General features: G+C 47.6%; 1 protein-coding gene across 2 annotated transcripts in view; it reads left to right on the forward strand.

Moving 5' to 3' along the window:
* Srrm1 (Serine-arginine repetitive matrix 1) overlaps positions 1-24,050 on the forward strand; it is a 67,418-nt gene extending 43,368 nt beyond the window's left edge. For both annotated transcript variants that reach the window (XM_037426167.2, XM_037426169.2), the window contains 4 exons: positions 1,557-1,688; positions 2,578-2,787; positions 9,722-9,856; positions 22,928-24,050. In XM_037426167.2, the coding sequence (XP_037282064.2) occupies positions 1,557-1,688; positions 2,578-2,787; positions 9,722-9,856; positions 22,928-23,071 (621 nt within the window). In that variant the 3' untranslated portion in view covers positions 23,072-24,050. The remainder of the gene's footprint in view (positions 1-1,556; positions 1,689-2,577; positions 2,788-9,721; positions 9,857-22,927) is intronic.

Below are 24,050 nucleotides of genomic sequence, written 5' to 3' on the forward strand. Positions count from 1 at the left end.
CCTTGATCCAGTGGTTGCAGTACAGACGTAGTGTTCGGGGGCAAAAAACGCAGCTCAATGTTGCTGAAGGTCGTACTGCATTGGTGCGATGAACAATTGTCCACGAGCAAGCACACCTTGCGATTTTCGCCTACCAAATCATCATTCCACGACGATAGCCATCTGCTGAAAAGCTCGCCGGTCATCCCCGCCTTTGAGTTTGCTCGGTAGGTAACTGGAAGCACAGAGCATTTCGAAAACACTGCGGTGCCGTGCTTTTCCCGATAACCAGAGGTCAAAGCCTTTTCGATCCGTCTAAATTAGCTGCCAACAGCACGGACACACGAGCTTTGTTTGCCTTGCCGCCGCTTGTCTTGTCACGACACGCGAGTGTCTTGTTTGGAAACATTTGCCAGAATAGAGCGGTTTCATCCGCATTGAAGATAACTTGGGCTCTATATCTTGCTGCGATATCTCGCCAGTTTTCCTCGAGCCATTTTTCTACGCTGTACAGGTCCGCCACTCTGCTTTCACCTGTAACAGGTTTGCCAATGATGTCGTGTTGTTCTTTGAACCGCTGAAGCCAGCCCGAGTCGCCTTGGAAATCATTCCTGCCAAGCTGAAAAGCAAGGTCCTTGGCCCTCTGCCCGATCATAGGGACGGGCACCGGGATGTTTCGTGACCGAACGTCCACAAACCACTTGTAAAAGGCCGCTTCAACATATTCGTACACAGCAGCGCGCACACGTCGGGCGCCACGGGCACCTAACCTTTTGTCGGACTTGGCCCTGATGTCTGCCTTGTTCTTCAGGATAGTACTCAAGATGTTCCTTGGAATTTCGTACGCGGCGGCGACGTCGGACTTTTCCTTTCACCGCGCTCAACCCGATTGATAATTTCAAGTTTCGCGGCGAACGGCAAATTTTGCCTCTTTGCGCAAGCCATGATGACAGTGCGCCAATGCAGTTCACAGAGCACCAACAGGCAACACCACAGACCACGCTGAATCGGCAGCAACAGGCACACAAGCATAAAGAAAGAAAAAATGGCGCTCACTTATACCGCCTCCGCGTCTCGGAGAAAGCACGACGGCCTCTGATTGGCTGTAAGCGCTGCGAGCGAGCCAGGATCATTTCTTGGAGGGGGGTGTTCGCCCGCGCACAGCCGGGTCTAACCAACTTTTTCTAGGGTGGCGCCGGCAGTTTTCCCCGCCACCGCAAGGAAAAGCCAACTTGCTGCTGGGGCACTTTTGAGGCACATGGAGTTTGATATATCAGTTGTCGTTGCTATTTTCGTTCGATAAAACAGTAACTTTTGCTATATATTGACACGTGTCTCAATGTGAACTTACCGTGTTTAGGATTTGTTCAATATATAGGATAATTTGATATAAATGAGTTCGATATAGTGTGGCTCGACTGTAGGCGTCTCTCACAATCATATGTGGGTTTCGGGACATTAAACCCCACGTATCAGTCGATCAGTTGTGGACTAATATTTGAGAATACTAAATTAAGTAGCCTAGTGTTATTGCACTGTAATGTTAACCTCTTGGGAAAAAAAATGTCTGTACCCAGGTGAAACCTCCAGACTATGGTGGCCGACGGCAGCACAACTCATCTCCGTACAGGAAGAAGGTTCCCAAGGAAGCGTCACCCCCACCGGCCAAAAAGAACCAGCCAGCAGGCAGAGATCATGATTCCTCACGGGTAAACAGACATTGCCACTTGCTTGCTTGGTGTTTAACTGCCGGTAAATAGAAGTTTGTAGAGTTGACGCGCTGATGTAAGAGACAATCTGGTTTAAAGCATACAAGTGTGCCGACATGTATATAGTGGCGGATCATAAAATGGGAACTTGGAACCATGCTTGTGAAAGATATTTCATACAAGGGACGAAAGGGGTTCCCCAGTGCAGGCCTGCAGCCAGGGGAGTACCCTAAGCACCCCTTTCCCAAAATTCGTACGGAGGGGGCTGTTTTATAATATGCCCTCTCTCCACATTTCTGGAAACTCGGATGCAGGGTTTGTTTTACCAAGAACAAATAAGTGTTTTTCAGGGCATTCAACGAATGGTTCTCCTCTTTTTTGAGAAAATTCTTGGCTACAGGCCTGCCCTGTTGCATGTCTCTTATAAAGGCGCTCCACTTTTAATTGGCAGTGTCCTATGCTAAATGTGAGATAGCATTTCTTTCATGTGATTCGCAACCTCTTGCAGAGTTGAGTGCATTATTTTTCTTGAAACATCATTCGTAGCGCTGGTTGTTGAAAGACCTAATGTATTCCATTGTCAATAACTTTAGAGCACTAGAGGATACATTATTGTAAAACTGAAATGCTTGTGTCCTGCTGCTGCAGTTTTTTTAGATATGTCAGTGCTCATAAAAAAGTGTTGTGCAGTTCAAGATATAGCCTGAGAATTTTTCGTACCTACATGGGCACACAGTCCTGCTATTTTATCACTTATATATGCATACTTTCAAATTGAAATGTGGCAGGTGGAAGTGGTAGACTTATTAGCAGTTGCACAGAAATTGGTCTTTTGCAAGTTCCATTGAGATTTGCCACCATTCACTGGTACTGACGCTGTGTGTTTCAGGAGCGAGACGTCGCTGAAGTGAGACGACCTGCTCCAAAGCAGGAGCCCTCAAGACCGGAAAGACCTGAGCCCGAGTCTGAATCCGAGTCTGAGTCTTCATCAGAGTACGAAGAAGTAGAAGTGGTGGCCAAGAGCCCTCCCGTCTCACCTGACAGGCAGTCTTCAAAGAAGATCAAGAAGAAGCGGAGAAGGGAATCGGAGTCTAGCGATGTGAGTTTTGACCTCTTAGAAATCTAATTTTAACATGATAGCATCAAGCGACTTATGACTTTTCCTCAACCTACGAGGTCGGTTGGACCTGTAGTCTCCGCAAACAAGCCATTGTGGAGAAAACGCCTGTGTGGACGTTATCCTCGCGGTCAGTTGAAGTTTTCACATTCTTATCTCTTTGTTGCTTCCCGCCGCCGGACACTCGTTTCATGGAAAAGACTTGGGGCTTCAAGTCGTGGAAATGCACTCCATCTATGCTTCTCATGGACAGCATATCGCTAACCAACAAGAGTCTGTATTAGCAACGCAAGAAACGATAAGCTGGCATGAAGCGCTGGTGCTCGCGAATATAGTAGCCGTGAGAATGGTAGCCCTACATAAATCAACTTAGCGGATGGCACCTAACTAAACTAATGTTAACCCAAGGTGATGGCGGTATCATAGAAGTACAGTAGACTTTCAGTAAATGGAAATCTGTTAAACGGAACTGCTGCTTAAACGGAACAATTGTCTCTGCAATGCTTGGTTTCCGGCTTGTATTCTGCACTCATGTTCACCTTTCAGTATACGAAAATTCTGTTAAATGGAACACATTTTCCCAGTTCCTTTAGTTTCCGTTTACTGAGAGTCTACTGTACAGTGTCAATCTTTATGAAAGGCCCCACCGCGGTGGTCTAGTAGCTAAGGTACTCGGCTGCCGACCCGCAGGTCGCGGGATCGAATCCCGACTGTGGCAGCTGCATTTCCGTTGGAGGCGAAAATGTTGTAGGCCCGTCTGCTCAGATTTGGGTGCACGTTAAAGAACCCCAGGTGGTCGAAATTTCCTAAATTTACGGCGTCTCATAATCCTATAGTGGTTTTGGGACGTGAAACCCTACATATCAATCAATCTTTATGAAAGTGAACACGAGAGCGCGTAGCCTGCACGCTCCTGCAACTGCTGGCAGCGCGTTCAAACGGGAGCAGGAGCAACCACTCCATCTTTTCACGTCATCTCGAGGCGAGCAAAACAACCATTCATTGCAGATATGGAACCAGCGGCAAGACTGCAACTGCCTCCCCCTTCAAGGGTTGCAGTCTTGCCGCTGAAACACGAAAAGAGGCAGTGGTTGTTCTTGCTCCCGCTTGAACGCGCTGCCAGCAGCCGCTGGAGCGCGCAGGCCACATGCTGCCGTGTTCCCTTTCATAAAAATTGATACTGTAAATATGTAATGTTTGTAAAATTTGATAGGCAGCACTGGAACTGCAATTGACGTTTCACGAACATTAGGGGCTAGCTGCTGCGTTAGCCCGCCTTGATGACAGACCCTTGCCGACATGATCTGTCTTTGCACAGAAAATCAGTGAAGGCCTTATTGAACTTTTTGTGTGGTAGTGGCCTATTGAATAGGCTATAGCACCCCCTCCCTCTTTTTTTTCTTTTTGGCAGATCTATTTTGCTCTTCCCTTTCTTTCTTCCTGTTTTCCTTAGTGCAAAGTAGCAAACCAGATGCCCCTATTTTTGGCTAACCTCCCTGCCTTTCCCTCATTTTACTCTCTTATGGTCTATTTGAAAAGTAGTTCTGACACCTCGCATGGCTCTGTGATAGCATACTTGATTGCCACACAGGATGCTGGGACCCTGAAATACATTCAAACACGGATATATCAAACTCGAAGGGAATCGCGAATTAGTTCGATATATGAAAAAATTAATATAAAAAAATAGAGGCCCAGGGAGCTTACCTGTAGCGGATCATCACCTACAATCGGCCCATTCAAGAATGACAACTGATTCCACATACACACCGCAACATAATGATTTATTTGCGTGAAAAAAAAAAATCGCTTATTTTAGCCTGCTTTTTCGTTTTTGAAATGCTGAAGACATTAGTCTCGATCTTATTGAGGCTGTCCAGGTGCGACAGCCCAGCTCCCTTCATGTGGCCAATACAACGGCAAATGACGCCGAATGCTTCCGCCACTTCAGCGGCAGAGTACACGCGCGCAGCCAGCGCTTCGTTTGGACGATCCTTCTCGTCACATGAGCTGTCCGCCTAGGCATCCTGAGTCCCTGTGATCACAGCTACTACATCCTCGTCAGCGAGGCTCGCAACGGCCTGGACATTGTAGTCCGCTTCCACGAAATTGTCTGCAGACACTTCATGTGGAACTGCTGCCGGGAAGCCGGACGATAACTCGGGAAGGGCGTCATCTATACGCTTGTCGCCGTCGTCTTCACCGATTTCCGCAAGTTCCGCCGTCTCAAAGCTTGCTTTGCGGAAGCAGTTGACCACTGTGTCCGTCTTCACGTCTCACCAGGAGTTGTAGATCTCCACGGGAGAAAACTTAGCGGAGATTTCCGGCTACTCATTTGTCATCCACTGCTGGATTTCCTGGCTGATGACAGCTTCGCTTTCGCCAGGAATGGTTTTGCCAGTGATGTTGCAGCACTGCTTAAATTGGTGAAGCCACCCGGTGTTGTCGGCAAAGTTGTTTCACCATGTGTAGCGACAAACCATTTGGCCTTGGTAATCAGCATAGGGCCATTCATTGGAACGTGCTTCGTGCGCACTTCTACAAGGCATAGAGTGCCTTTTCTACATTCCCGTGGACAGGAGCACGCACATGGCAGGCTTCCGAAGTTTGCTGCCTTTGCCTTCATATCTGCTTTATTCTTCAACAAGGTACTCAGAGTGCTACGTGGTATCCAGAAGTCGTCTGCGACGATCGTACACTTCTGGCCCGCCTCAACACGCTGAATAGCCTTCAACTTCGTCGCAAAGTCAAGGGTCATGTGCTTCTTGACATGGACCATAGCTGCATGAAAAGTCTGCAATTCAAAGAGTTCGCAGCGGCTTTGCACACCATGCCTGCAAAAGAGAAATGCTGCACATGCGGTGGTACATAGGCGACGTGCGTATGGAAGCAACACGGTGCTTGCGAGGCGATGGCCACCTGCGAGGGCAACAGCAAAAGACGCGAGCTGTGGTTGGCTGATCAAAACTCGGAAGAATAGTAATAAAAGAGTAAAGGAAAAGGTGACATTCAACTCACGCTCGCGCTCGGTGTCCGGATATTGTGGGACGCGGCAAGTGCCGAAGCGCACCTTCCAGCTGGCGCGGCGTTCAATATATCCGAAGGCGAGTAAAAATACCGTATAATATAAACGTGCGTATTTCTATAATTTTACAAAGTAATTTCAAGGGGATAACATGCGAGTTCGATATACCCGGAAATTCGATATACCGTAATTACTCGAATCTAACGCGCACCTTTATTCCGGTTAAGCGAGTTCATAAATCGCATGCGCGTTAGAATCGAGTACGAAAACAAAAAATACATTCAATCTATTGCCATCGGCAAATCCAAAATGGCCGCCCCCTACGTGCGTCGGCATGGCGCGTCAGCCATTTCTGCCTATGTGTTTCCCATGTGCGGCACTTCGTACGTGAGCTGAGGAGTTCGTCATCTAGTAGTGCATTAGCATCGATGGCGTGGAAGGGCCGACTCCAAAAACTAGTGCACCACGATGCCGCTTTTAAAAGAAAAGCCATCGCGTGTGCGGAAACGGACGGAAATCGGGCCGCATCGCGGTCGTTCGGAGGTCCCGAAACATGCGTGCGGGATCGGCGGAAACAAACGCAGAAGATTGTCGACAGCAAAGCTTCACGCAAAGGCTTCAGTGGACCACAGCAGGGTCGGTTTCCGCAAATTAAAGAGCTGCTTGGCGAGTATGTGCTTGAGCGGCAGAGCGGCCCGTGACGACAGAATTGCTCCAAGTGCGGGCTATGCAATTAGTCTTAGAAAAAGGTCTAATGTGGAGCCAGTTTAAAGCGAGCAGGTGCTGGCTAACTAACGTTATGAAGAGGAAAGGCTTTTCCCTCCGAAGGGGAACATGCATATGCGAAAAGTTTTGCGGAGGAGTACGATGAAAAGCTTCACAGTTTTCAGATGTTCGTCCTAAACTTGCGGCGCAACAACGGCTACCTGCTTGGGCAAATCGGGAATGCCAATCAGACGCCTCTTTACTTCGACATGCCTGGCACCACAACCGTCGAGAAGAAGGGGGCGAAGCAAGTTCGCGTGCTGACATTGGTCCACGGTAAAACTACAGTGACGGCAATGCTCTGTTACACGTCAGATGGGCACAAGCTTCGCCCGTACCTCATATTTAAATGGAAGACGCTCCCGAAAGGAGTCGTTTTTTCGAGTGGTGTGATCGTGCGGGCCAGCAAGAAAAATTGGTGCGCGTTGCAATCGATGTCTTACGTTTTTTTTTTTTTTTCGCGGTGGAAATCGGGTGCGCGTTACAATCGAGGGCGCGGTAGAATCGAGTAAATACGGTATGTGGGTTCGATATATCAGTGTTCGACTGTATGTTGTTTGCATTCATCGGGTCAACACTGCCGATGTCAGCTTTTTCTTAATGCTCACGCATTAAAATTACCCAAAATTACCCACGTGTGTTCTGTCATTCCTGGGTAGATACTAAGTGTCAATCAGCTGTGGCACAGACCCACATACAAGTGGCACATACCCACCTGCGGGTATGTGCCACAGTCTGGCCGAAAGTGTTGACAACGTACGCGACGGGATCGTTACATTATACATGCCTCGACCAGTGCATCATATTCATCAAACCATCTTACCCTCCCATACTAATTTTGGTTGATGCCAAATGAAGGGGGTGATCATGGGAGCACCCAGATGTAAGCGGTTAGACAGACAGACGGGACCGGGCAGGCAGACAGCACCAAAAGTGCTTGCAGTAATCAAAGAAATGCTTCACACCTAATGTGCACTTCTGCTGTGTGAACATGCTCCTGCAAGAGTTTTGTAAATATGTGCAATAATAAAGAAGTTACAGAGGTTAGAACATTTGTTTCAGCTAGTTCAAAATTTTTGCACCGCCTCTCATTCTCCGCTGTTGGGAGGGGAAAGACGTAGCTCGTCGTCGTAACTTAGCCCACATCAGCTATGTGACACGTCAGTGATACGTCATTGGCAGGCAGCCAGCGGCCGAGCAGAGCTACCCACACATGAGCATGTGTCATAGCGGCGTGGGGAAAAAGGGCAATGCGAGGACCACACTTCCCATAGCTGTAAAGTAGTGAGATGCCTCTTTACATCAGAGGCCTTAGTTCTGGCAATACCGATTCTCCCGGTAATCTTGGGCTCTACAAACGAGCTGAGGGCAGCACAGGAAAATGATAACGCATACTGCGTGTCAAAACTGCATCACCACAGGGCCAAGCCACTGTTTCGTTAGACAAAAGAGCAATCAACAAGCTCAGTGGTATGTCAAGTAGTTTATGGGCAAGCTTGCATCACTACGTGTACGAGGGCGATCGGTCAGAAAGAAAGAAGCCTGAGAATGTTTTGTTGTTGTTGTTTTTTTTTTTTTTTTTTTTTTGTAATGGAGGGTCCGTGCAACGAGCAGTGCTCACTACTGTCTACTGTACAATTTGTACAATTTATGGTCTACTGTACAATTTGTGCAGTAGACCGCAGTCACATTTCCCGAATATTTTTGTGTTTACTACAATACCGGAATATTCTGGTATTCAATCAAAGTATCGGGACATGTCCAATAAGTTCATTTCCAAAAGTAACCAATTGCACCTTACAAATAAAAGCTTACCGTATTTACCCCGTTGGTTTTGTAAGTGCTTGTGTGGCACATTTGTGAGGGAGCAGATGATAAACAGCATGACATAACCCTGTGTGGTCACGTGGTAAGCCTCCTACACTACTACGTCACAACCTGATTCAGCGCCCAGAATTTGCAAGCTTGTTTCGGGGGTGAAAAAAAAAAAAAAAGTCTGAGCCTGTTTACTGGTTCTTTAGAAGGTTTGTTTTGCAGAAGTTCGGGTGTCAGCTTCATTAATTGGTAGTGAAAAATGAGCATTGTGTGTGAAGGAAAAATGAGCATTGTGTGTGAAGCATTGTAGGTGAGCATTGTGTGTGAGCATTGTAGGTGAAAATAAATAATTCTATGAATATTCCGTCCTTATGAGAATCGAACCCAGGCCTTCTACATGGCACGGTTTAAGACGTCGCAATGCACATATGACCTGATTACACTATCCCGTTTTACTTTTGTAGGCGAAGCTCAATTGTCTTTCAATATTTTTGTACAATTATTTAGCCTACCAGTGGTATTGCCAAATCGCTTGTGATAGCATACTACAGTTGAACCCTTTTATATAAGTGACACTGATGTAGGAGACAAATGGGTATAAGAGACACCAGTGGGCCTGCATAAAAATAGTGTTTAATTAGAAAATGCACAAGTGGTACCCTGCTTGTAAGAGACACCTCGTATAAAAGACAAGAATGGCTGCCTAGTGCATGTTTCTATAAAGGGGTTCCACTGTATTAGCAGTACTTATTTCGCTTAAGATATGGGCAATCTCTTGACGAAGAAAATAAATTATTGTGGCAATCAAAGCACCGGAATATGACCAACTATAAATTCATATCCAAAAGTAACAAATTGCACCTTACAATCGAAAACCTACCATATTTACTCGAATACATATTTACTCGAATATAGTTCGGCCGCTCTAAAATTGTATGGCAAGAAAAAAAAAGGGGGGCTCGAGCACATGTTATTTAAAAAATTTATTTGTGATGTCTCCAAAAGAAATGAAGTCGAATTCCGGTGTCCCAAGATGGCTTCACAGCAGTGCTTTAAAGCTGTGCAGTGCTTACAAACCGTGCGTTTACGGCTACGAAGTTTTCAGGATATCTTCTTTGCATACAAGGATTTTACTATAATGCAGGTACTACTTTGTCAAGTCACTGTAATGCCTTTCTGATAAGTATCATTTTCTGAGTGCCTGTGTGCAATGTGTGTTATTCTTGTATAGTGAAATCAGGTTGTGTTTCATCAATAGTTTTTTTTTCTCCTCGATAAATTTCATTATAGCTCGCTTTTGTTGCCTTTCAGTCGGAGGGATCTAAGAAGAGGAGAAAAAGGCACAAGAAGCACAAGAAACATCGGAAGCATAGGAAGCACAGGAAATCAAGCCGGAAAAGTGGCGAAGAGGAGGAGGAGGAGGATGATGATGGAATGACTGAAGAGGTCAGTTGAGAAATTAAACATCCAGTATTGTTCTTTCATGCACATTTGTTGTTTCTTCATTACCAAAGGCTTTTTTTTTTTCTGCTGAGAAAAAAAAAGAAAAGAGTTTAACCAGAAGAGAAAATGTTACCAAACATTTGGACATACATACAGATCAACAGGTGCACCTACCGTATTTACTCAATTCTACCGCGCCCTCGATTGTAACGCGCACCCGATTTCCACCGCGAAAAAAAAAACGTAAGACATCGATTGCAACGCGCACCCATTTTTCTCGCTAGCTCGCACGATCACACCACTCGAAAAAACGACTCCTTTCAGAAGCGTCTTCCATTTAAATATGAGGTACGGGCGAAGCTTGTGCCCATCTGACGTGTAACAGAGCATTGCCGTCACTGTAGTTTTACCGTGGACTGATGTCAGCACGCGAACTTGCTTCGCCCCCTTCTTCTCGACGGTTGTGTTGCCAGGCATGTCGAAGTAAAGAGCCGTCTGATCGGCATTCCCGATTTGCCCAAGCAGGTAGCCGTTGTTGTGCCGCAAGTTTAGGACGAACCTGTGAAAACTGTGCAGCTTTTCATCGTACTCCTCTGCAAAACTTTTCGCATGTGCCCATTTACCTTCAGAGGGAAAAGCCTTTCCTCTTCATAAAGTTAGTTAGCCAGTACCTGCTCGCTTTAAACTGGCTCCGCATTAGACCTTTTTCTAAGGCTAATTGCATAGCCCGCACTTGGAGCAGTTCTGTCGTCACGGGCCGCTGTGCCGCTCGCTGCTCAAGCACATACTCGCCGAGCAGCTCATCAATTTGCGGAAACCGACCTTACTGTGGTCCACTGAAGCCTTTGCGTGAAGCTTTGCTGTCGACAATCTTCTGCTTTTGTTTCCGCCAGTCCCGCACGCACGTTTCAGGAACTCTGAACGACCACAATGCGACCAGATTTCTGTCCGTTTCTGCACACGCGATGACTTTTTTTTTAAAAGCGGCATCGTGATGCACTTGAGTTTTTGGAGGCGGCCCTTCCATGCCGTCGATGCTAATGCACTACAAGATGACGAACTCCTCAGCACACGTACGAAGTGCCGCACATGGGAAACACACAGGCAGAAATGGCCGACGCGCCATGCCGACGCACGTAGGGGGCGGCCATTTTGGAAATGCCGATGGCTATAGAATGACCCTATTCATTTTTTTTTTTTTCGTACTCGATTCTGACACGCATGTGATTTATGAACTCGCTTAACAGGAAAAAAGGTCCGCATTAGATTAGAGTAATTACGCTAGTAAACTGCTATGCTCTATTTTCACACACATTATCAAGTAGAGTTGAGGATTTGCGGCCTCTTTTCTGTGAATGTTTAGTGTACTTGAAAATTTACAGGCTGGTGTTAACAATAAGTGCACTTTCGCAGGTATTTTCCGGTCCTTCGGATTGTGTGTGTTTATAATTGTTTGAATGATGGGACCTCTACACAATATTGTGGCATCAGAGAAACTAGTGTGTACTGTGAAAGGCAGAACATTGGTTGTTCTTCTCTCTCTTTTCTTTTTTTAAATCACAATCAAAAGTTTGTATATGAGTCATTGGCAGGGTTCTAGGAGCCTGGAATCTTTGGCAACCGAGTTCAACCACCTCCATTGCCATCACCATCATCGGCAGCGCTTTATTACCTGCTGTGTGCTCTTGGGCCTGCGAGTCGCCTTTTCTTTTTCTTTTGCTTTTCTGCGGAAATGAGCATAGGCTGATGGCTGCTTACTGTTTCATTCATAAAGATGCTGACCGAGTTCGCGACGGCTCGCATAAATCTGATAGCACACGATGACTTTTAAGTGGATGAGGGAAGGGATGGGATGCGAGCGCAAATGAAGATGAATATGACCCGGAGGTGTGAGTCGTACACAATAACTCTTATTTTATCTTCTGCCGGGCATTCTTGCTTCTCCATCTCGCCGGATACTCTTGCTGTGCAGCTTCCCATCATTTAATGATGGCGCTCTGGTTACCGCAGCGCGCACAGCTACAATCAACGGGCAGATCCAGTGTGCCAGAAAGCGTTCGCTACTAGGCAGAAGGATCGCATCGTGACGTGGCGCAATCAGAAGTTCATTTTGGGACCTGAGCACAATGTATCTAGAGCTTAAAAGGACACTAAAGCCAAATGTTAAGTCGACGTTCATTGTTGAAATGGCAGTCCAGAAACCTCATAGTATTACTTTCGTGCCACGGAAGGGTCTATTTTGAAATAAAATAACGTTTTAGTGCTCCGCATCGGGTTAGCATACCTCAAATTACCCGTCTCAAGAAGCGGACTGGCCGAACCGTCTCACGTCACTGTTGCCATGCACAATGTTGCCGACTTAACTGCGCTAGTAGCAGCAGACCGAAAGCAGTGGGAGCCACAGCAGCAATGGCCATTGATCAATTTCTCGCCATTGGCTTCAAGATATCAGACGCTTTTGTTCCAACTGCACCCCGTTAGATGGCGCCACCTGTCTCATGTAACCACGCGAAAATTGAATATTTGAACCACTCGCGCCATTCCCCATAGAAACGTCCGGCGGTTCTTTTTTTTTATGAATCAAACAGATAGAAACAAGCAGCATTTTATCGCGTCTCTTGATACACTGAAGGTTCCTTATTTAGTGCAGTCAGATCGATTACTAGTGATTAATTGTAGGCAGTCCGTCTAATGTCATCGGGATCATTTTGAAAATGTCCTACCACGGCGCTTGTGTTCTTGTGCATTTACCTTGATTTCTTGGTAGTTAGGGATCTGTTGTTAATAATATTGTCGTTTTAGATGTCATATATTGAGCTTTCACTCTGACGTAAATTCTTATTTGACTTTAGTGTCCCTTTAAGAAAAAAAGTACATGAACTTTACCCAGAGGATGCGCTCATGATTGTTACTGTTAACCACGAAATGCATCCAAAATAGTAAAACTGTTTTGACAGCGTGCCTTTGAACTAGAGCTCTGCGCTATCGCCGCTGCCCGTGTTTGCTCTTGCCGTTCGAGCCGCCGCAGGACAATAATTTGAGCCGTGTTGCCGTTTGTCGTATTTTTACCAGAGTGGGAAATCTGAACATAAGATACACCACTTCACCTTCTTTTCTGCAGCTTTATGATTTCTAAGAGCAGCATTTGCAATGTCTTGACTGTTCTCTTGTTTCAGTGTTTGCATGCCCTGTCTATATAAGGACCCAAAAACAACTTTAAAAAACACGGTCAACCTTGTTATTCTCTTTTAGAATTTCTAGTTCTGTTGGTACCTCTGGTGATGCCAGAAGAGTAATTCACGTGACATGATTGGAGCACATTCTCTAGAATGGCCCATATACAAGAAATATCAGTTTTAAACTGTTTTTTACCTTGCTTTGCCATGCATTCACTACCCACCACCCCCGTTATTCCTGGCGTCTCGCAGAATTATCGTGTTCAATGAACTTGCGATTTCGCTGCATTTTGTGAGTTTTAGATTGGGCAAGAGGAAATGAAAAAAATGTAGCCGAGAAGTTCAAAATCCTGATAGGCTCAACTCTTAGTGCTCACATTGCACACATGCTTTATAAAGACATTAATGTCAAAGAGCCTGTGAAAGTAGACCTCTCCCTGTTTGTAAACAGTGTGACGTCACTGCGGGCACCCCGCCCACAATACCCTGTCTCGGAGCAGGTGCTGGTTGGCAAGAAAGTTTCGCCGGCGGCATTTTTCTGCATAGCAGAGCTGCGTGTCTGCATTCCTTCGACAGAAATTTCTACGTTGCTTCGCTGTAAAGTCACAGCTTCTGAAAAAAGGGGGTCACGGAAGGGTCACTGCTCATAGTGTGGAAATTTTCTCGTCGTAGATGGATGGATGGGGAAACTTCATTTAGAATACTGAGCAACGCGACTGGCTCGCAGTGGGCTTCACCCACGTACATGGTAGTCATGAAAAAAATCTTATCTTTCGAAAGCCAAAGCTTTGAATGTACACGGTGACTGGCACTTAAAGAAATGTTTACACGGCATGGATTGAAACTTACTTCCATCGTGGCATGTGCAATGCAGCTTTAAACGAGCTACAGCATTGGCGGCAGCATGGTTTTGAGCTGCTGTGCATGACGTCACGGATAAGATTCTCACTCATTGCGCAAAAATCTGATCGGAGATGAATGAAAAAAAAAAAAAACACTTCTTCCTGTGCGTTAGGCTGAGGTTAACATATTTTCGTGAAAATTAGAGTGAAATTCTGCCGCTGCGTTTCTCAATAATTAAACCAGTGAAAACTCGTGATGTAAAACCCAACAACATAATAATATATACTATTATTTGGCACAGTTACCTTACTGCATTTGGTGCCTATAACATGTTTTCGTACCTATATTGCTTCTTTAGGCCTGATACACAAACTTTTAATGCGCATTGTCACTTATAAGGGTCGAGCCATACAGGTTCAAAGTAGATGAAGAACGAAAATCTCCGCTGTTTCTATTAACACGTATAAGGTATCCGATAATACGAGTTATAGTCATGGTGAAGCGTATATGCAGATTCGGCAATGCTTCAACATGCTCAAGCGTAGTCGCATATTTCACCCGGAGATCATGCACTTTTATTTTTTTGCACGCCACGCATGCGATGATGTATCCACTCGCTCTTGGTGTGTGTGTGTGTGGTCATGATGGCCGACGGGAGGACTAACACGCTTTTTCCCGCCGCTCAACAAAACGCCGAAAGTGTGACCGCTTGGCTTGAGCGTAATCCGTGCGTTAGGTGCCGCGTTGCAAAGCGCATGCTCATAGCCGTTGACCACCTGGCAGCCAACTTGCCGCTTCGGGCATCCCGGTATTCAGCTGTGGAGATGGTGAATATTTCGTGGGCGGCGGTGACGGCTACATGCGCGTGAAACTGTTTTCGTGAGGCTGACTTCATCGACGTCCAACCTGATGCCGAGCATGAAGCTTCCGAATTGCGGCGGCAATTTGTGGCAGCGCGTCGTCGACTCCGACCTGGAAGAGCGGGGGGGACATCTGTTGTGATGGTTTAATTACGGCCGATGATGATGCCGACACTGTGGAACCGTGCGCGGAATGGGGCATTCTGAATTAAGTACGTGGCGAGGGCGATTTGGAGGAATCAGATTGCGAGAATGATGGAACTTTGGAGCCAGTGCCTCATGCAGCTTATGCCACGGGCCTCGGCGAACGAGCACCCTGCCGTTTTAAATGAACACCGAGACCGCCCTTATCTGCTCTTCGAAACATGGTGCATCACGGATTTTTGGAGTCAAAAAAAGTTTGTGTTTTCACTGTCAACTTTTTTAAAAGCTGCATTTCATTTACTACGAACTTCGGGATACAGCGAACGGATGCCGCGTCACGCTCAGGTTTGTTATAAGCGGCTTGACTGTATATATACTGAAACGAACACGCCAGGGCAATGGCTGGGCCAAGACCAAAGCTTTATTGCGATAGCGCGGGTTAATGTAGCGTTGTGCGAGAGGGGTTAAGGGGAAGGGAAGGAGAAGAAGCAGTGGTGATAACGGCGGCTTCGGCTGGCGTGACGTCACGGATACATCATTCCGCTCCCCCTACGGTGAGTAACGGTCTGGGGGTTTGCGTTGCCGGCCCGAGCGACGCAACACCGGAGTTGAGGGGCTCCCGGCGATCTCGCTCCTTGTTGGCGCTCGCCTCGGTGTTCCTCCTGCTAGGGCCCCGCCGGCAGTTTCGAGGCACCGAGAGTCACCGACTTCTCCCTGGTCATGCTCCAACTCCCGTGGCTTCACCTGGTCGCTGTGGCGCCTAATGGTTTCCCCCTCCGGACCATCGGCATTCACCAGGCGGGCTCCGTCTGTCGATGTAATGCTGGCTGGAGTCCACGGCTCGCCTCGCCCGAAGTTCCTCACCCAGACTGGCTCCCCGGGCTGCCACCCATCGAGGGGGGGACGGTCAACTGGTGAGGGCGGAATGGACACTGCGTTGTCCAGCCTGGAGCGAAGATCGTAGCCCATTAGGAGTTGCGCTGGTGTCCGGCCCCCGGCCTGCGGCGTCCTGCGGTACCTGTGCAAAATCCTAGCCAGGCGGGTTTTCAGTGACCCTTGTACATTCTTCTTCAATGAATACTTCACCGTACGAACCGCCCGCTCCGCGAGCCCATTGGACTGGGGGTGATACGGTGCTGTTCGGAGGTGTACTATGTTATTCAGCTTCGTGAAGGTGTTAAATTCCCAACTCGTAAACTGTGGGCCATTATCGGATACCAGCGTCCGGGGCAACCCGAATGTACTGAACAAGGTGCGCAGAGCCTCTATGGTGGCGTGTGTGGTGGAACTCTTCATGGGTATCGCTTCTATCCACTTACTATGTGAATCCACCACAATCAGTAGCATGTGACCATCGATCGGCCCCGCAAAATCGATATGCAGCCTCGACCAACGCTCATCCGTTTCTGGCCACGCAACAGGGGGTTTCTTTGGGGGCATAGGGGCAGCTTGGATGCAACTGGTGCAGGACTTAACCATGTGCTCAATGTCATTATCGATCCGGGGGTACCACATCAAGGAGCGCCCTAGCCGCTTCATTGAGCAAATCCCTTGATGAGTATCATGCAGCAGACGTAACATCACTGCTCGGGCACTCTTAGGGACGATCACTCGATGGCCCCAGTATAGAAGCCCATAACTCCCCGTTATCTCAGCTTTCCGGTTGAAGTATGGCATCAAGTGCTGGTCCTTAGGCCCCAAATTTCTTGGCCATCCCTCCTGCACCCATTTTTGCACCTTTGCTAAATCGTCATCAAGCTCCGTGAGAGTGCCCAGTTGCTTCGCAGACATGACACCATCATTGAGGGTCTCCGTGAGCAGGACATACTCACCGTCCACAGTTTCTTCCTGCGTCTCTGGCTGGGAAGTTGCTGACGTGGGGAGTCGGCTGAGGGCATCGGCTGGAATGTTGTCTTTCCCGGGCTGGTGTTTGATGACGTAATCGTAGGCGCTCAGCAGCAGGGCCCACCGCTGGATTCGCGCAGCGGCCATCACGGGCACTGGCCTGTCTGGGTGAAAAAGTGCAACAAGCGGCTTATGGTCAGTCATCAATGTGAAAGTATTGCCGAGCAAGTATTGTCGGAATTTCGACGCACCAAACACAAGTGCCAAGGCTTCACGCTCCAGCTGCGAGTAATTTTTCTCAGCTCCAGTCAATAACCGAGAGCGGAACCCTATGGGCCGAAGTACTCCGCCCCCGACATCGTGTGAAAGCACTGCGCCTATTCCGTCCGGGGAGGCATCGCATTCCAGGACTAGCGGCTTGTGTGGGTCAAAATGTGCCAGAAAGTCTGCGGATTTCAGAAGGTCTTTCACACTGCTGAATGACTGCTGTTGAGCGGTATCCCACTTCCACTTAGCTTCCTTCCGGAGTAGTTGATATAGGGGTGCCATGGCGGTCGATGCATTGGGAAGAAACTTGTGGTAGTACGTTACCATGCCGAGGTAGGACCTTAATTCTGCGGAATTCCGTGGTGCCTGAACCTTAAGGATGGCGTCTATGTTTTCCGTCTTTGGTTGAAGACCTCGAGCGCTGATTCGATGCCCCAGAAAATCCCCCTCTGGTTGGCGGAACTTGCACTTGTCTGCGTTCAGGCGCACGCCGTATTCCCGGAAACGCTTGAATACTTCGTGCAGGGTGGTGCGGTCATTGCGTTTCTCGGCCACGATGACGTCGTCTAGGTAGACCTGAACACCCGGAAGTCCCTGCAAAATGGTCTCCATACGCCGTTGGAACACGGCCGGCGCGGACGCCACTCCAAAAGGCAGGCGAGTAAAGCTGAACAATCCCTTATGCGTGTTTATGGTCGTGAGTTGCATGGCTTCCTCATCCAACGGAAGCTGGTTGTATGCCTCCCGCAAGTCTATCGTGGTAAAAACTTCACCGCCATTTAATGTAGCCAGGATATCCTCCACCCGTGGCAACGGATATTGCTCAGTGCGACAGGCTTTGTTGACCGTTAGCTTAAAATCGCCGCAAAGGCGGATGCAGCCATTCCGTTTCACTACCGGTACCACTGGCGCCGCCCACTCCGCATGAGGCACCGGTACAATAATACCCGCGCCCGAAAGGCGGTCCAGTTCCGCGTCGACCTTTGGCCGAAAAGCATACGGAACTTCGCGTGCTTTCCAAAACTTCGGCACCACGTTTTCTCGCGTCTCGAAGTGTACCGGTGGCCCTTTTATGAGCCCTAAACCTGGCGCGAACACATCAGCGAATTCTGCTAGCAACCGGTCCACGTTAACGTCGTCAGCACCGAGTAACGGCAGTTGCTCACCTGACGTGTTCACGTTCATTACCGGTGCCTCGAGCATGTGGAACGCTTGAATCAGGTCGCGTCCGCAGAGGTTTGGGCCGGAGCAACCAAGGACTTGCAAAGATCCAGCCGTCGACTTGTTTCCGCACGAAACCTTGAGCTGAAGTTGTCCCCGCACTGGAAGCCGTCCCAGGAAGCAGGTGAGTTTCAATGGCGAACCACGCAGCTTCGGCCACACTGTTTTGTTCCGCTCATATGTGGGCCACGTGATGACCGAAACCGGCGAGCCTGTGTCGACCTGCATGTTCACTGGAACCCCACCACAATCCAAGGTGCGCACGATGGGTTGCGTAATGCCGACGTGGCCGATGTGACTGTCCGCTGCCTCCAGCGCGAACATACCGTCCGTGCCAGTGTCTTCCTCCCGCGACAAGGCGTGTACTTGGCGTTCTGGTGGTACCACCCCGAACCCACTCTCACGGCGGCAACAGGCTCGAGCGATATGACCTCGTTGTTTACACTTGAAGCATGACGCCGAGCGGAAGCGGCAATCCTCGGGTCCGTGCCCTTTTGCTCCGCAGCGGTAGCACCCAACAAACTGTGGCCGGCTTCGTGGGCGATAGGACTGGCCTCCCAGCGCATGCACACTTGCCTCAGCGGTGGGGCTTACTATCTCTTGCGCGTTGGCCTCGGCCATTTCGGTAGATATCGCAATTTCTTCCGCTTCGCTCCTCGTCAGCTGTGGTTTCGCGAGTAGCTGCCGACGCACTCCGACGTTGTGCAGACCACACACGATGCGATCTCGTAGCATTCTGTCCAACGAAGCACCAAAATTGCAGGTGTCCGCTATCTGTCGAATCGCCACGACAAAATCCTTGACCGGTTCGCCGGGCAGCTGATTGCGGGTGAAGAACTTATAAGACTGTGCTATCTCGTTCGGTTGCGGCGAGAAGTGCTGCTTAAGCAAGGCCATCACTTGTGGGTACGAAAGTTCATTCACCTTATCCGGAGCACAACGTCCGCTCAGTACGTCGACGGTGTGGGTGGACAGTGCAGTCACCAGCAGGGCCCGCTTCTTGTTGTCTTCCGTGATGCCATTTCCCTCAAAGAAGGCTTCCAGCCGAACCTGGTACGCGGGCCACTTGTCGCTCGCCTCGTCGAACTGCGGCGGGCTGGCGTATCCTCCCGTGGGTGCGGCGGTCATGACGGACGGAGTTGCCGCACCGCTTTTATCCCATCCTCGTCGCCACTGAAACGAACACGCCAGGGCAATGGCTGGGCCAAGACCAAAGCTTTATTGCGATAGCGCGGGTTAATGTAGCGTTGTGCGAGAGGGGTTAAGGGGAAGGGAAGGAGAAGAAGCAGTGGTGATAACGGCGGCTTCGGCTGGCGTGACGTCACGGATACATCAGTGCGTTACGATAACAACAGTGAAAGATCTTGCAGTTGCGCATTTAGTTTATAATTGCTGCTCTAATTGCCAGCAAGCAGACGACGCGGAGCTCTAGAGGTGTGCCCAGGCAAATCGCACAGAACTGTACATGACGATTACTACAGAACGTCGCCGCGTTGCTCCTTGTGAGCAATCCTCTCGCCACTGAATCATCCTTTCTTGCATTGAAACCGCTTTCTATGCAGCACGTTTAAAATGCGTCTGTGCATTTGTGCTGCCATGGCATGCGTAAAGACAGTGCGTTCGAAACACGTTCGTCCTGCATTGAAATCATTGGCAAGTAAAGTTCAAGTGAAGCAGCTTTTCTGAATAGGGTTCAGACACTGCAAACGCACCAGTGGGGAAGCCCAGTCGATCAGAGGTATGTTCACGCAGCTTTCTTAGGTTAACATAAAAAAAATACACACACTAAGGGGCCCGTCTGCGATGTGCATGCTCGAGGAGCGTGGAGCAGACGGTTTTTCTGTCATTCACATCACTTCTGGTCAGCTGTAATTGCGTTGTTTTTCCTAGTTTCGATCTCAAAAACACCGTCGATTGCAAGCTTTTTCCTAAGGTAAACACTTGTATATCAAAGGTGATATTTGGCAGGCAGCATTACCTCTAGCTAGACTACCTATAGACTTTTTGCAAAAGATCAAATTTCATTGCAGATGTCCTTTACGAGGCATCGCTGCGTGCCTGCTTTGGACCACACAAGCTTTAGGCTTAGCTTTACATTCGACTGGTGTTTTGGTCGGCAGCCGTTCCGCAGTGTGACTGACATACATTCTTTTCTCTTCTTTTTTTCCAGCAGATCCAATATCTCTAGTTCTGCAGTTCGTTTTCATGGACCGCAAATCGGTGCAGGTGGCAATCGCAAGTCGATGATTATCGATATTAAAGAAAGTAGAACAGGTGAACGTGGGCAGTACTTAAAGCGCCTGGTTGCATGCGTCGTGAGGCGTTATCACTTTCTATCATTCGCTTGTCACTTAGTGCCATACGCACGCACTTTGTGAGATAGTTGGTGCGGCAAGGTTTCTCAGATTCCGCGCTGACTCTTGAAAGTGGCCACCTCACGAGGTGGCCGGGAACGGCGACGCATCGGGATTATGTTTTCTGTTAAAGGTTTACACTACACTTGATGATAGCATGTTACTTTTCTTAAGCGAAGGCCCACTATTATGTAAGTATGATTCTTGTGCGATTGGAATTTTTTTCGGGGCAATAAAAACGCGACCAATGCATGGCGAAACCCACCGCCGGAAATCGACCATGCTTGCGTTGCAGTGCGGACGCAGAGAACGAGGGAACAGTTGGCATGACAGGCGCTCGCACACCTCCTATGCAGAAAGTTGTCCGTGTCGTGACGCGAGCGTACGTTCGCATGGTAGAGATGATAGAGGTGGGGGAGGGAGGCAAACGCTCGAGCAGTTCTGGCAAGTAGGGTGTTCTAGGGACCCTAGCTTGTGGGAAATGCTCAAAAGGAGAAGCTTCGCACTTACAGCCCTTTTGATTGCGTTCGCCTGCACAGGGAGGCACGCGCCTGTTCAAGGCATCCAAAGGTTCAAAGTCTCTTCGTGCGTGCACCGGTGAGCCGGCTCGGGCGGGTTGGGGTGCGTAAAATATGCGAGTAACTTTTTTTTTTTTTTTTTGTAAATCGGACAAAACATAAGGGATGCGCAAATTATGCGAGTAAATACAGTAGATGTTTTGGTCATCTCATGTTTTGACGTCCTGTTAGCTTTGCGTCATTGATGGTTGCTTGAAAATGACCTGTTGTAAGCGCTTCTTAGAGAATCATAGTCTGAAATGTCATATTCTAAGCTACAGTAGCACTAAATTCTGTGGCATACACTTGTTAATCTTACAGAAATGTCTGCCTTGCAGGCTAAATTATGATGTTAGATAGCTCCTACGAAATACTAAATATTAATTTTCTTGGCTTTTGGGAGCAACTTTTACTACTTTATTCAGAAGGAGTTACGACAGGAGGGGGATTGTTCAACTTTGGCAAATTAAATGTGTCAAGTTCAGAGACAGTGCTTGCAAACGGCTTACAAATTGTTTTCAATATGCCTCCGTTATCTTTTCCCCTGGTTGCACTTTAATCAACTGAGGGTAGAATTCCTTTGGAGCTGTGCAAGTTAATTTTGGTGTCACAAATGTACCACGACTCCAACTGATGCTTTTTTTAGTCTCCAGCTTCACAATTCCAATTCGGGAGGGGGGGGTACAGAAAACAAGCAAAGAGCCGACACTTGCGTGGAGATGTAGTGGTTTAAAAAAGACTAGGAAAATAAAGCACACCCTATATCCAATCTTTTGTGATTGAATAGCTGAAGCATGGAAAGGGAGAAAGCATTTTGAAAATTGATGCACTTCACTGTTTTGCTTCGTTAACTGCAGCGATGTTTGAAGCACCACGATCTTCAAGCCCTTAAAAGTAACTTACAATCATGGGGCAATTTTCGAATTCACTACTTTTTTTTTTTCATGTCCAGATACATAAGGGATGCACCCATTCATCAGACGGCAGCCAGGTTGAGCCTTTTTTGATCCCACTGTCATAGGAATGGGCATCACATGAAAGTGAAGACGTCTTTACAAGAGTAGTTCAATGTTCGGTCTATGTTGGTAAATGAGAGCTTGTGCTCTGTCTGCTGCTGTTCGACGGTTGTAGCACTGTTTAATATGGACACTCAAGATAAAATCTTTGTGGTAATTAAACTAGTTAACATTAACCCAGACACCATGCACGGTGAATCCCGGTTAAAGATGGCATCAGCAAGCACACAACAAATACTAGTGCTCATGGGAAGTGTCATCATTTGAGGAGGGAAATGGCAAGGTGTGCTCTCTCCAGTAATGGGGTAAATTTCTATACCTTCACTGTCTCTTCTGTTGCACATAGAGACAAGTTGTATGCTTCTGCACAACCGATAATTCACTTACGTATATCAATTTTCTCTTCATAATTGTCTTCAGCTTTCCATTTTTCTTTCTTGTGTGTTTCCTTTTTTTTTTTTGTGGTCATTGCACTCAAACCGAGTGTAGAGTATGAAAAGAATTCTGACATCTCCGTGCTTATGACTTTCCAGGCTTGAAATTGATTTGGCAATGTTGCCAACCAGTTTATACTTGTTTTTCATGCACAGTCTGAGGCAGAGTTTACCCAGGAAACTACTTTTCTGCACGTTTGACGCAAGTGATTGCATTGGATGGCTAAGTCTTCAATAGGCTTTCAGACTCCTAAAGCATCAATTCACAGACAGTCTTTGTTTAAGAACTCTGAACCGAGCCTCGTTCAGATGCCATGGAAAAGAGTTTGTCTTACGAGGAGTCACTCTTCCTTACAGAGGTCAGAGGATGAGAACAATGCCGAAGAGATGGAACGAAAGTTGCGTGAAAAAGCCCTGCGGTCGCTGACTAAGGCTCGGCGGGGCAGCCTCTCCTGTGACGATTCGCAAGAAAGCTCCACAGCTGTGTTTGTAGCAAACTGACATACAGGCTGGACTGGTGTTCCTTTTTTTTTTTTTTTTTTAATCTCTTCTAAGAGAAGTTTGCTCACAGTCCACAGTGAATGTCATAATGTTAGATCCTTCCTGCTTTTTTTTTCTCTGTTTTACGTGTTGTGGAAGATCTGTTTTGCATGTAACTTTTCTTTCAAGTCCTCGTGTACATGTGCATTAGCAGCTTTGTATTGTTGATGTTCCCAATAACAAGATTGGTGACCCTTCGGATCCATACAATATGTACAGTGGGTCAAATATTTTCTGCAAAGTTCTTTATTGACCGACTGACTGACGCCACCCGTGCATTCACACCGATTATACTCCCTGCAATGTACGTGTGGGTGTGTGTGTACAGTTTTACAGATTTCGTTATGGACCGTGCATGCAGGTTGCCCCGTGTCTGCAATTGTGTTCACCCTTTAGCATTAGTGTTCAGTTTCTGCTAGAGCAGGATTAGAAGCATTGCTTTTTGAGTAGTGTGTGGCAACCAACTTTGTTGATTGCTTCCATACAGTTGACAGAAGCACACGACCTCAGGAGCTGGCGGCTGTATTTCTCGAGTATTTTGTTACCATTGCTGCACATTCTGCTTTTTCATGAAGAAGTGGGCTCTGGCTGAAGCATCTATGTTATGTTTTCTCTTTGAATAATTTGAATGTGTGGTGCATTTTGACTTCACTGTGGATTCTGAGCAGGCTGTTTCCATTAGGTGTGTCCACTGTTCATGTAAACTTTGTAAAATGATAATGAGCTGCAAATGCGAGTCTTGTATAAAGCATACAGTTGGATGGAGTGCTTGATGGAGCTGTGCACATGGTACACAGTTTCAGAGCAGACCATTCAGTCATAGAGCCATCACATTTTCCCTTTAGACCCTCATGTCCTCTCTTATTGTTTTTTTCCTTGTTTATTGGAGATATGGGGGCTGTTAAATGCATTCACAAAATAAAATCAGTTTTTTCTGTAA

The sequence above is a fragment of the Rhipicephalus microplus genome, chromosome 5 (genome assembly GCF_043290135.1).
Source record: "Rhipicephalus microplus isolate Deutch F79 chromosome 5, USDA_Rmic, whole genome shotgun sequence".
In the NCBI taxonomy this organism is placed as follows: Eukaryota; Metazoa; Arthropoda; class Arachnida; order Ixodida; family Ixodidae; genus Rhipicephalus; species Rhipicephalus microplus.